The 13,120-nt window shown below is 36.1% G+C and overlaps 1 protein-coding gene across 1 annotated transcript in view; it reads left to right on the top strand.

Annotated features, from left to right (window-relative positions):
* LOC141546936 (afadin- and alpha-actinin-binding protein B-like) overlaps nucleotides 1–13,120 on the top strand; it is a 39,063-nt gene that overhangs the window by 1,129 nt on the left and 24,814 nt on the right. The window contains exons 3-11 of the mRNA XM_074275130.1: nucleotides 449–559; nucleotides 720–852; nucleotides 1,299–1,374; nucleotides 1,599–1,749; nucleotides 2,002–2,098; nucleotides 2,407–2,534; nucleotides 2,620–2,787; nucleotides 2,955–3,069; nucleotides 3,200–3,341. Of these exons, the coding sequence (XP_074131231.1) occupies nucleotides 449–559; nucleotides 720–852; nucleotides 1,299–1,374; nucleotides 1,599–1,749; nucleotides 2,002–2,098; nucleotides 2,407–2,534; nucleotides 2,620–2,787; nucleotides 2,955–3,069; nucleotides 3,200–3,341 (1,121 nt within the window). The remainder of the gene's footprint in view (nucleotides 1–448; nucleotides 560–719; nucleotides 853–1,298; nucleotides 1,375–1,598; nucleotides 1,750–2,001; nucleotides 2,099–2,406; nucleotides 2,535–2,619; nucleotides 2,788–2,954; nucleotides 3,070–3,199; nucleotides 3,342–13,120) is intronic.

Below are 13,120 nucleotides of genomic sequence, written 5' to 3'. Positions count from 1 at the left end.
TTTCCTAGATTTTTATAGAATGGCTGAAGGGATTTTCCACTTCAAAATCTTATACAAAAGAATAGCAAATATGAAAAAGCTCAAAACTGTTATTTGCAAAAAAGAGAAAACTGAGGATAATAGGACACTCTCTTTGAGTCCTAATTACTCTAGGTATGGAGAGCAGCTATTTTCCATGTCTGTGGGAGACAGAAAAAGTGGAATGAGCTTAAGGAGAGACTCCCTCAGACATCAAAAACTACCTGCCATTTTAAGTGAGAGAGAGTGTGTGTGTGTGTGTGTGTGTGTGTGTGTGTGTGTGTGTGTGTGTGTATGGGATTAGGGTATGGAATTCTTCTCTTATTTGCTTAGTCAAAGTTGCTGTGTCCTATCTATTATGGAGAATTAGCGACAGAGACTATGCACTTACAGCAGAGAGGAGAATATACACTTGTATATCTGACTCTAGGCCCAGGTGGAGATGTGTAAGGACAAGATTGCTGCTGTGGAGGTCAGAGAGCAAGAACTCCTGGATCAGAATCAAAGACTGCAGTATGAGCTGGACAAGGAACAAGAAGAGGTACTAGATCAGGATTTGATCCAAAGTTAGTGGAAATAGAGAGAGAAGGCTTCAGCTCTTGTGTCTAAAGTCTGACCTCCCCCTTTATTTGAACCTGGAAGGATGAAATAGTTTTTTCTTCTCCTTCAAGTTATGGCTTTTCATGACTTTACCTCTCCAGGTGAAGCGGTTACAACTATTGTTGACCACCCAGGGAACTCTGTATGATCACCAGCTGAAGAAGAAAGAGCAAGAGCTATGGAAGCTCAAGGAGAGAGTCCAGATGCTTGGAGAACGGCGAGACAAAAGGGCTTGTAAGTTAGGGAAGGAGACATAGGTACTAGGCTAGATAAAGTCCTGGGATGGAAGTGGAGTTCAGTAAAAAAAAAAAAAAAAAAAAAAAAGGGACTATCACAAGTCTCATGGGCACAGTTAGAGATATGGCCAGAGATCTTTTCCTTTTCTTTAGAAAGGATTTTGGTCTCTATCTTCAGGGGATGGGAGGGCCTGGATGTGTGATTTCAAGAGTTTAGGGAACTCTATTTTCAGTGCAGCTCATTATCTTAAAAAATTGCTTAAGGGATTTAGAGGTTATGTGACTTACCTAGAATCACTCTGACAGTATATGAATCTAAATCTCTTTGGCTTTGCAGCTAGCTTTCTACCTGCCTAATCTGTGTAAGCATTTGCTGACTTATCTGGGGGAGGAAAATACAGAAAAGGCCACTCTCACATGATTTCTTTTTGCTTATTACATTAGCTATTGACATTCTCAATACCTTGAACTGGATGGATGGAAAGCGGACCCAGTGGAGAGCAGACAAGACTGAGAACAAGTAAGAGACACAGAAACATGGGTTCTGAGAGGGCTTGACTTAATAAGATGATGGAATGGGTGGCTTTTTCTTATAATTACTAACATTTATATAATACTTTAAGGTTTACAAAGCACTTTACATCCATTTCATTTGATCATCACAACAATCCTGTAAGATAGGTGTGATTATTGCTCCTCCTATCTCCATTTTGTTTATTTTTTTTCTTTCTTTCCATCTTGTAGGAAGGAAGGAGAGCTGTTCCGGACTGTGGTGGCAAATCTAGAACAACAAGTTGCAGAAATTTCCCTGGAGAACAAAAAAATGAAACAGTTTTTAGGTCAACTGGATAGGGATATGATCAATCTTCTGAACTTCCCCCAAAATGACCCTTCTGTGAGCATCCTTGAAGAAGGGAGGCTAAGGGTGAAGGGTAGGCTTTCTGGATATCTCAGATCAGGATATTTCTTGGGTGTATGTGTTTTGAGTCTTTTTAAAGATATAACTGCTCTTGGATATTCCTTGGTTTCCTGTCTAGAGGAATTCTGCTTTGGATTTCCAGACATATCACCTTTGGCATTCTCTAGGATACTACCTGTTTTCTGTCTAGCTTCACTTCCTTCCCTCTTCCCTTTTCTACTGTCCTAGGATGATAATGGAGAAGGAGCTGCAGTTGACAATGGTGACATAATATGGGAACACTGGAATTCCCTCAAGAAGGAAGTGGAAAGGCTGAAAGGAAATGGTAGAGTCTTCCTAACTTTAAGGTCCACATAATTATGAGTGGAGTGTGTGTGTGTGTGTGTGTGTGTGTGTGTGTGTGATAGGTTCCTACTTTTGATGTTTATAAGATTAATCCAGAATGGACTTCGAGACCATTAGTTCATTTCTCCCTCTCTTTATAGTTGAAGGTACCCAGGAAGTGATTTGCCCAAGGTCTAATAGATGGTATCAGAGGTGCTACTGCTCTTCCCTCTAGTGTCCCAGCCTTGAGGATATAACTCTAGTAAGCTTAGAGCTTCCGTAGTGCCTGATGGTATCTTCTTTCCCCAGCCTCGGAAGAATGCCTTTGCAGGGACCCCATGACTATCATCACAGATCAGGATAAAGAGTTGGCTCAACTGCGTCAGGAGATCCAGCAGAGCCGGGACCTGATTGTGTGGCAACAGCAGTGCTTCCAGGTGAGTTGAGAGAGAGGACTGGGCAGCTGGAGCCTGTGCATGTGAAGAGAAAAGGATTCTATCCATTCTTTTCTATCTTCTTCAGGACCAGATAAACCAACCAGAGGAACTTCCCCAAGACACCGCAGGCTCATATTTCTTGGAAGAGCAGCTGCAGCTTCAGGAGGCGAAGGCACTATTTGCTCGGCAGCAGGCTAATTTTGAATTAGAACGGCATCGTTTTACAGAGGCTGCCATCCGTCTAGGGCATGAAGTAGTTATATTGAGGTTTTGTTTGTCTGGTTTATGGAGAGGAAGGGGGTAAAGGAATCTGTCTGAGAGAGATTGGGTTTGGAGATATGTAGCTCTGTGCAGATGAAGGGATGGGACTGAATGGGATGGACTCACCATCCCACTCACAATGATGCCTAAATTCCTTAGCGTCGGTGCTTTGAGCAGGAACGTGCCATGTTCATGAAGGACTGGCTGCCTGAACAGCCACCAAGTCATTCCCAAGGGAATCCCCAACTTTGTCCAGATTTATCAGCTCATCAAAGTAAGTATCTAAAGATGCTTTCCCATGCCAAGTCTCGGTATGGATTGTTTTAAATGTTAGTTTGTTTTTTTTTTTTTAATCTCCCATCTTTTTATTTGACATGCATCTGCTGTGTTATTCACTCAACAAGTTCCAGAGCAAGAGCTATGCCCAAAGAATCTTGGAATCACTCTCTTTTCCACAAGCAACCAAAGATTGGACAGAAATCCTTCTGGTGAAAAAGCTTATCAGGACCCCCCAATATATAGACTCTTTAAGAAGCTTCCTGGTAGGTAAGGACAAAGGAAATCTTGGGAGGTTGTTGGGAGTATGTGTGGGAGTAGGGTTATAATACAATGAGCTTGGTAGCAAAAGAAGGGTGAATTTCTTTTACAGGTGAAATGGACATAGTATTTAACATTCTTTATCATTTTTTTGGAAGGCCTCCAATAAGCAATTGGTTTTATGCAAAAGTAGAAGTGAATATGCAGAATCTTTTTAGGGGACAGTGGGAATCAAAAAGGCATTTTTTAATCATTGTGTGTCAACAAAAAAATTGTGTATCAATAAAGAGATTCTACTTTTCTACTATTGTGTAGCCTAAAATTTGAAATCTGACCCTTGAAAAGACAAGCAAATAGGTGGAATAAATAATTTACCTTAATTATCTTGGCTTCCCTGAGAAGAATGTTAGGGGTTTTTTTTGGATAGGTTTTTTCCTACATGTGCTCTAGTATCATCTGGTTAAAATCATATATGTATGCAAATACATTCTATGGTGCATAAAAGGGGGGTCAATTTGAATTAAATAATAGTCATAGGGATTCCCTATGTCTGTGGTGGTTTGTGGGTCAGGAAAGACATGATGGGAAGAAAGACTTTGGGTTGCCTTCGGGGATTAGATAAATTCTTGATTATTCCCAGGGAAAGAAACCCTGATTCCTATCTTATAATTTAATTTGCTTCTTTAGACTTAGTGATTTAAAGCCCATTCTAAAAATTCTTCTTTCATGTATCTTATTTTCCAACATATACATACTCCTGTAACAAGAAGCTGCATATTATGGGAGGAAGAATATTGGACTAGAGGTCTTGTTTCTTCATATTATGGAGGAAAGAATATTGGATAAAAGGTTTTGTTTTTCGCCCTGACCCAACTGTCAGTTATATGACTTTGGCCAAAGTAATTTAAATTTTTTTGCAGCTTAGATTCCTCATGTATAAAAATAAGTTTAGATGAGAATTTTGGAGGTCCTTCAAGTTTTGTGTTCTTCTTAGATAAATAAGGGTGCTTTGTATTTAAAAGTTTTTTTTAATACAAGTAAAAGCAGTAACTAATATTGTGATGATAATCAACTATGAAAAACTTATTTTGATCAATACAGTGATCCAAAGGACTCATGATGAAAAATACTATCCACTTCCAGCTAAAGAACTAATAAAGACTGGGGGCAAAATGAAACATTTTCCCCTACTTTTTTGTTTTGCTTTTTTTTGTAATAATAAGGCTAATAATGTAGAAATATGTTTTTCATGAAATATCTGTATAATAGATAATGTTGTTTGCCTTTTCAATGGGCAGAGGATGAGCAAAAAGGAAGGAGAAAATTTGGATCCAAAAACCAAAACAAAAAACAACCCATAATATTCCCATATGAAAGGCATAAACCTATATTACATATATGAAAAAAGATATGACTTCTACTTGGCTGGGAGAACACAATGCTGCTCATCAACTAAGGACCTTGAACTTGGGTTGATTCTATACATCCTTTGAAGATGCAGTTGTTTCTAATCCACTTTTAGAGTTGTTTATTCAATTCCCACTTATTCCTACATACTTGGGTAAGAATGATCATATAATCTACTTTTTCCTATAAGAAATTACACTGGTCAGAATAGAGATAGATCATCCTGTAAGTCAATGTAGACAAATATTTTTATCTTCCCTAATCTACCAAATTCAGTCCCAGCTGTCTCTATCTCATCAAAGGTTTCTTTTCTTTTCTTTTTTTTTTTTTTTTTTTTTTTGCAGGAAGGGGGGAGGAGAAAAGAATAGGATCTTTTTGGCAGTCTGAAATCTTTGAACTCCTCAGAATATTGTTGAATTAAAAAATTATTAAATATTTCCCAGTTACATATAAACATTTTTAAACAATCATTTAAAAATATTTGAGTTCCAATTCTTTCCTTTTCACCCCCTCCCAGAAGGCAAGTAATTTTGATATAGATTATATAGGTGATGTCATGTAAAACATTATCATATGAACCATGTTGCAAACGAAAATACAAAATAAAACAAAAATTAAGTAAAAAAAAGTTTGCTTCAATTTACTTTCAAAGTTCAATAATTCTCTCTGAAGGTAGATAGCATTTTTCAGCATAAATTCTTTAGAATTGTCTTGGATAACTGAATTGATCAGAGTGGCTAAGTCTTTCCTAGTTCATCAGCCTTACAATACTACTGTTACCATATATAATGTCATCCTACTTTTGTTCATTTCAGTTTGCATGAGTTTATATAAACCTTCCCATATTTTTCAGAATACTGTTTCTAAAAGCATAAAATAAATTACAAGGCATAACAAAGGAAGTCAGACTGATATCAGTGTGACTTCCTTTGTCATCCTCCCCACATCTCTGTATATCTATGTATATTATATTATACATATATATATATTTACATAATATATTATATATATATAAATATATAATATATATATTTACATAAAGTTCATGGACCCCAGGTTAGAACCCTTGGTTTACAACCTTCATATCAGAATCAGTACAGAATAAGTCCTAGGTCAATAGACAGGTATTCAAATCCCTTGTCTTTTAAGAGAACCTGGATCAAAAAGCAATAGTTTCTGAAGAGCTAAGGAAAGGCTGGCAGTGGAGCACTCTATGAATAGGGGAGAGAGATGAGTCAGATGCTTCTCCCTGGCAAGTTCTGTGACTTCCCATGTGATAGTATCCTATAAGAAATGGCAGGATCAGTAAATCTCAAAATTAGGTATGGTGGCTAAGGAATGCTAAGAAAAAAACAATTATAAGGAATATTGAGAAGTAAACCTCAATTTTTAAAAAGATAATTTCTGGCCGTGGAAAGGGAGAGGGTATTTTTTTTAAGAATACAGTTAATTACAAATACTTTGCAAATAGCTGAGTGTGGGTGTGGTAGTAGATACCAATGATACCACAATAAATCACATATTTCATAATCATAGATTTTTTTTTCTATGGAAGAGAGTGATATAATAAGAAAGGGTCAAGTATAAAGAGTCTTAAATGCCAAACAAAAGGTTGTTTCTATTTGGTCTTAGAGATAATAGGAGACCACTGGAGTTTGAGTAGAGGAATGATAGGTTGAGACCCGTGTTGAAGGAATATCATTTTGGTATACATATGGAATGTGGTTTAAAGAGGGAAGAGACTGAAAGTAAGGAGACCAATTATGAGACTATTATTTATATCTAGGTAAATGATGAGAGCTTCAATTCAAGTGGTAATGTAAGTAGAGACAAGAGAATGTAAGTAATGAAAGTAAGGGTTGATTTGGAAGTAGAACCAATGAAATTTGGCAACTTTTTTGATTTATGGCGTTATATGCAGAGAGCTAGCACATAACTCAAAGCATTATTACAAAGGTTCCTTTCACCCAAAAAGCCTCAGAATAGAAGTCATGGTCTCTTTTCATCTCTCAAGGAGCAGCAAACCCCCAGCATAGAGGCTCCTAAAGAAGCTTCCAGTTGGAATGAAAGCTATTTTGAGAGGATGGTAGGTTGAAGTGAGGATATAGTGAAATGAGATTGCCAGCAAAAGATGAATGAATTTCTCTTTCCCAAAAGACTGTTATAGCCATGATGAATATACATCTCTCATTCTAGATTATTTTTTTTTGCATGGCTTTCTCCAGTAACCAATGCTCTTTACATTAAAGTTGTATGTAAGAATGGACAATTTCTTTTGCTTTTTTATCTTTTGTCATTTGAGTGGAAATAGAATGGGAATTCTAGTCATTGTGAATCACAACTGAGTTAGCCATCTCCATTAAGATCAGTCACTGGAAGATTATTTTGTTGGAGGAAATGCAAGATTAAAAGTTTTTATTCATTCACTTATTCTTCATTTATCTTCTAGACAATAGATAGTCACAGAAAAAAATTGAGTAATTGTGATTTGGCCAGACCTATATACAAGGGAATTTCATTTTGGCAATTATTTGAAAAGCAGGGAAGAGATTAGAAGCTTCCATGTTAGTCAAGCTGAAAGATGATGAGGCTCTGAATTTGGGGGGTTGTGGTTGAGTGAATAAAAAAGAGAATGAATTCTAACCATGTTAACATATAGTTAGTGGAACTTGGCAAGTTATTATGGGTGATAGAAGGACTAGGACTCTAAGCTTACAACCCTGAGAGACTGAGAGGATGGTAACGCTTTTCAAAGAAATAGAAAACTTTCAAAGGAGAGGTGGGGATGATGAATGGTTTTAGTTTGAGGTGCTGGCACAGCATTCAGAGGGAAATGACCAGAGATGCATAGTGCCAATATATTAAAATTTAATACACATATCCCTTCCACATCATGGTGGTTAGGGGCAGGATAACCCTGAAGTTGTGGGAAATCTTCATTACAAATTTTAGCCTTCTCTTCATACTAGAGAAAAAGTCTGAATTTTTTTCTTTTTCTTTTAGGGGATATTTGTAGAATTTTATTATAAAATTTGGGTTAAGCATATGGTCATAGGTTCTGCATAATTTGGTGGATTTCATGTATCATCTGAAGCTTCCTTAAAACTCCCCCTAAATCCCCATTGAATTTCTTAGCTGACTTGCAATATGTTGAAATTAAGATAGGGAAAGTCATGATGTGGGGAGAGATATCTGTTGAACAAGGTTGATAATAGATTTCCAAAGGCATAAGAATTAGAAGTGATATCACAGAGTCAAGAAAATCTCATAGACGAGCAGGGAATTCAAAGGATTTGTAGGATTTAGGTCAGTAATAGAGTGTATTCAAGATATGTGGCACAGTTTATACAAAAGCGTGGCATTTAAGGTTAACATGTATATATCCTATATTGACTTAATTGAGAACATGTATAATCCTCCAAGTAGAAGATGACTTTTTCTAGCTCACAGATTGTCTCACTTTAATATTTGTATTCTTCTAACCTGGCCAGCTAGTCATTTTATTAATGCTTACTAATTGATTATTTGCTGTTTAGTAGAGTTTGTATAGTGAGAATAATATTCTTAAAAAAAAAAAGTGTTTGATCAGTAGAGGGAATTAAGAGCAATCATCTCATTCACGGTCTACTATTTTGTTAAAGATCTATGAAGAAATGGATTGTGCTATCTACCTTGCAATATCTTCTAATATTTTATGCCAGTTTTACATAATATAAAGTGCTGACTCTAAACTTGTTGACCTAAGAAGAGCATAAATAGTGAAATGATCTCAAGAGATCTAAAAATCAAAAATAAAAAGTAACACATATACTACAATTTGTCTATTTGATTGACCATCCCTTATAATGGTCAACACTCTCTGCATTGCCTCCCTCTATTAGGATACTAATTCTTTGATGTAGGGACTGCCTTAGCTTTTGTTTTATATTACTGGTGATTACCATAGTGTTTGGCAAGCAATAAATATTAATTAAGCACCTACTATGCTTAAAGCATAGTGCTAGGCACTTCAGAAACAAGTTCAAATAATGAAATGATTACTATTCACCAGGAGCCTACATTCTAATAGAGAGGGAATGAATACATATAAAGAACATATATAAATATGATAAGCACATGCATGAACATACACATAAGAGATATTTAGATATGTAGTAGTTTGTGGTACTTATGTAGTAGTTTGGGAGGAAGAGTGTTAGAAGTGAGGGGTCAGGAAAAGCTTTTTAAGAAAGGGAGGGATTCTATGAAGGGAGAGACTTATAGGACAGGAATTGATTAAGTAAGTGAACCGCAAGGTCAGATCTGTGCTCAAGGCATATAGCAAGTCCTTAATAAATTATTTATTTATTTATTTACTTCTCTTTTATTTTGTGGTAAGCAGACATGGCCTAAAATTCTGTCTTAAGCATATCTTTTGTTACACGGTAGGATTCTTTCAAAGTCCTTCAAGGAAGAAGTTTGGTCAGAATGTGAAAGAAAGAAATAAAAACACCAATCTTTCAGTAGAGGAAAAAATAAAATTCCAAGGTTGTTTCAGTCACATTTTGAAATAGACTAAACTCAAGTTTTACCTCATTTTGTGTCTTAGAATTGCAAATGAAAAATCTTAAAATATTTAAATTTATCTATTTGTAAAAAAAAAAAAAAATCAAATGTGAATTCAAGATCTTCAGCCATGTGGCAATAGAGGTATAATTTCCTTGAGATTTTTTTCCTTAACATTTTCAATAGAAATATTTGCATATAAAGCATCTTATTTTTCTCTGAATGTCATACTTTCCCATAGCAACCAATCACTTCCTTTCCATATTTTAAATCAGTGTTTTTCTTCATTTTTTAAAAATTGATGATAGTAATAGACAATAGCTTTAAGAAGTTATGCAGTTGGACTAGAACTATATGAAAATAGTGTATTTCCTGAAATTTTCATGTCTTCCTCAACTGGCCCATCATTTGCACTGAAATCAAAGGGCTAAATCTCAAGCTAAAATTCATCACCTGCTCTGAGTTTATCATGCAACATCATGAAAGATTCAAATTGAAACTTTAATGAGGAAGGCACAAGAGAGTGAGTTTAGAGGGAAGGAACTTCAAACTCAAACCTTCTATAAAAGTCAGAAAAAAAAAAAAACATTAACATCTCCTCCTCCCCACTCTAATAATGACTCACTAATGAATTTAGTTTCAAAATTCTTATTTCAGAGCAGAATGATTTCCAAGTAGGAGGTTGAAGAATATGTTTCTGACTATAAAAAGCCAGGAGGTTTATGCAGACAGATGACAAGTGTGCAAATGATATAACCTGTGGTTATGGTCACTTAGTCCCTAAGTTTAAATGGTTTTAATATTACACATTGCCACACAGAATTTACTCCAAGAGATTATTTTTTTTTTCTCTGAGGCAAATGGGGTTGAGTGACTTACCCACGGTCACACAGCTAGGAAGTGTTAAGTGTCTGAGACCAGATTTGAATTCAGGTCCTCCTGACTTCAGGGCTAGTGCTCTATCCACTGCACACCTAGCTGCCCCACTCAAAGAGATTTTAAAGAGATTACAAAGATGTAGTTGATGAAATCTAATAATACTGTAATAGCAAGTATTTATATAGCACTTTAAGGTTTGTGAACCATTTTTCAAATATTGTTTTATTTTATCCTTACAACAACTCCAGAAAGTAACACTATACTAAACACTTAAAAAAAATATCTCATTTATAATAACCCTCAAAGGCAAGTGGTGTCTCAGTGGTTAGAATGATTGACCTAGAGTTCACTTACTGTCTGTTTACCTCAATTTCCTCACCTGTAAAATGACAACTATTTCAGAAGAGTTGTTTTATCAAATGAGATAATTTGTAAAAAAAACCTAGCACAATGCCTGGCATGTAATAATCACTATATAAAAAGCTTTTCCCCTTCCCTCTGTTAGAATTCCCATTTTACAACTGAGGAAATTGAGTTGTTGACAGAGGTCAAATTAATTTGTTAGGTGTCATAGAGCTAATAAGTGTTGGAGTACAGAGCTCTCCTTACTATCCACTAGCTGCCTTTCTAGAAACGGAAGCATTGTGCTTCAGAGAGAATATGTCATATCATTTATTTCCTTCTGGGGGGGGGGGTGACAGGATTACTAAATTTGAAAAATTGTAGATTACCAGATTTTGGCAAATATGTTATACTGTTTTCCAAATTTGAGAGACTGCTGCCATTGAGGCCAAATTAGTCAATCCCTGTAAATTCAGGGCTAGCTCCCTGGAGACCTCAGGATCAGCCAGAGTCAGGATAAGCAAAAGTCCTTTGTCTTTAGGGGAAGAAGTGAAGGAGATGGACAAAAATGCCACAAGCACTACACCAACCTCCCTTCTCCTGGTCCTGCTGTAACGCTGGCTCCTCTCACATGATTATCTGTATATACCAAAACATCGAGCCAGTATGGAACAGTGAGAAGGGCCATTTTTACAAACATATGCTAAGTCATTGTCTAATAGATAATTAGCCTTAAGTGCTTGGTTGTCTGATGCAAGCACACTTTTTACAGAGTTCCAGATATTTACAAATCCCTGTTTGTTAATATGAAAAACATTCTTAACTTATAGGATAAACAAAAACAGTCTGAGACCTGGATTTGTCTCAGAGATGACACACATGGATTCATGAGTGTCCATTGTACTTCTAGCCTAGGTAACACAGGAGGACCAGTCTCAAAAGAGCCACCAACTAAACAAAAATGTTTGGATAAAGATACATAGAGGCACTTGTCAAATCTTCAGATGATACAGTTACGAGGGATAACATGTTAAAAAATCTTGGTAGTCTAGGCAGAAGAATTAAGCTTACAAATAGCCCACAAAACTTTAGAGTGTGTCCTGAACCAGATTAAAATATAATTGAGAAACATTTAATATGACAAATAAAAATATAAGCTAACATAAATAATGTTATTTTGTAGTTTTCTAAGTGAAAATTTGGTCTACAGGAATCTATTTCTTTTTTTTTTCTTCTTTTTTCACATATGTATTTTATTTTGTTTTTTACATGCATATTAACTTTTTATTTTTTATATCTTTTTTATTATGTCTTTTATATGCAAAACATATGAATGGGTAATTTTTCAGCTTTGATCCTTGCAAAACTTTCTGTTTCAACTTTTCCCTTCCTTCCCTCTACTCTCTCCCCTAGATGGCAGATAGTCCCACACATGTTAAATATATTAAAGTATATGTTAAATACAATATATGTATACATATTTATACAGTTATCTTGCTGCACAAGAAAGATTGGGTTTAGAAAGAAGGTAAAAATAACCTGAGAAGAAAAAAAACAAAAATGCAAGTAAACAATAACAGAAAGAGTAGAAATGTTATGTTGTGGTCCATACTCATTTACCAGTGTTCTTTCTCTGGGTATAGCACTTGTTCTGTTCATTACAGATCATTTAGAACTGATTTGTATCCTCTCATTGCTGAAGAAAGCCACATCCATCAGATTTGATCATCATATACTATTGTTGTTGAAGTATATAATAATCTCCTGGTTCTGCTCATTTCACTTAGCATCAGTTCATGTATGTCTCTCCAAGCCTCTCTGTATTCATCCTGCTAGTCATTTCTTATAGAACAATAATATTTCATAACACTCATATACCACAATTCATCCATTCTCCAATTGGTGGGCATCCATTCAATTTCCAGTTTCTATGCACTATGAAAAGGGCTGCCACAAACATTTTTGCATATATGGGTCCCTTTCTCTTCTTTAAGATCTCTTTGGGATATAATCCCAGTGGTAACACTGCTGCATCAAAGGGTATGTACAGTTTGATAACTTTTTGAATATAGTTGCAAATTGCTCTCCAGAAAGGTTGGATTTGTTCACAACTCCATCAACAATGCATCAGTGTCCCAGTTTGTAGAAGGCTGAAACTCTGAAAAGATGTGCTTGAATCAGACAGCCACACACTTAAGGCTAATCACCTATTCGATGTGAGATGATGGCTCTATATACATATATTTAGTTGAGATGGTGATGTGATGGCTCTCCTCACCATTGGTGCTTGCTGAATGTTTGGTGGTGAGGTAATCATAGGCAAGGTTTGGAGGGCTGAGGGAGAGAGGTCAGAGTCATTTAGTTGCAGGATGAGGAGGAGAGGGGCTGGAGACTCCAGACACCAGAATCCAGAATACATCTTTGGCAAGCCACGTGGTAGCTTGCCTGCCTCCTTTACTTCTCCTTCTAAAGACCAAGAACTTTCATTGATCCTAACTCTGACTGATCCTGAGAACCCTCCAGGGAGCTAGCTGGGACATTATACCAGTTTTCCCACATCCCTTGCAACATTCATCATTATCTTTTCCTGTCATCTTAGCCAATCTGACAGGTGT

Source organism: Sminthopsis crassicaudata, chromosome 6 (genome assembly GCF_048593235.1).
Source record: "Sminthopsis crassicaudata isolate SCR6 chromosome 6, ASM4859323v1, whole genome shotgun sequence".
Lineage (NCBI taxonomy): Eukaryota > Metazoa > Chordata > Mammalia > Dasyuromorphia > Dasyuridae > Sminthopsis > Sminthopsis crassicaudata.
Note: the sequence above shows the minus strand (reverse complement) of the source record. Positions and strands in the feature narration are given on the sequence as shown.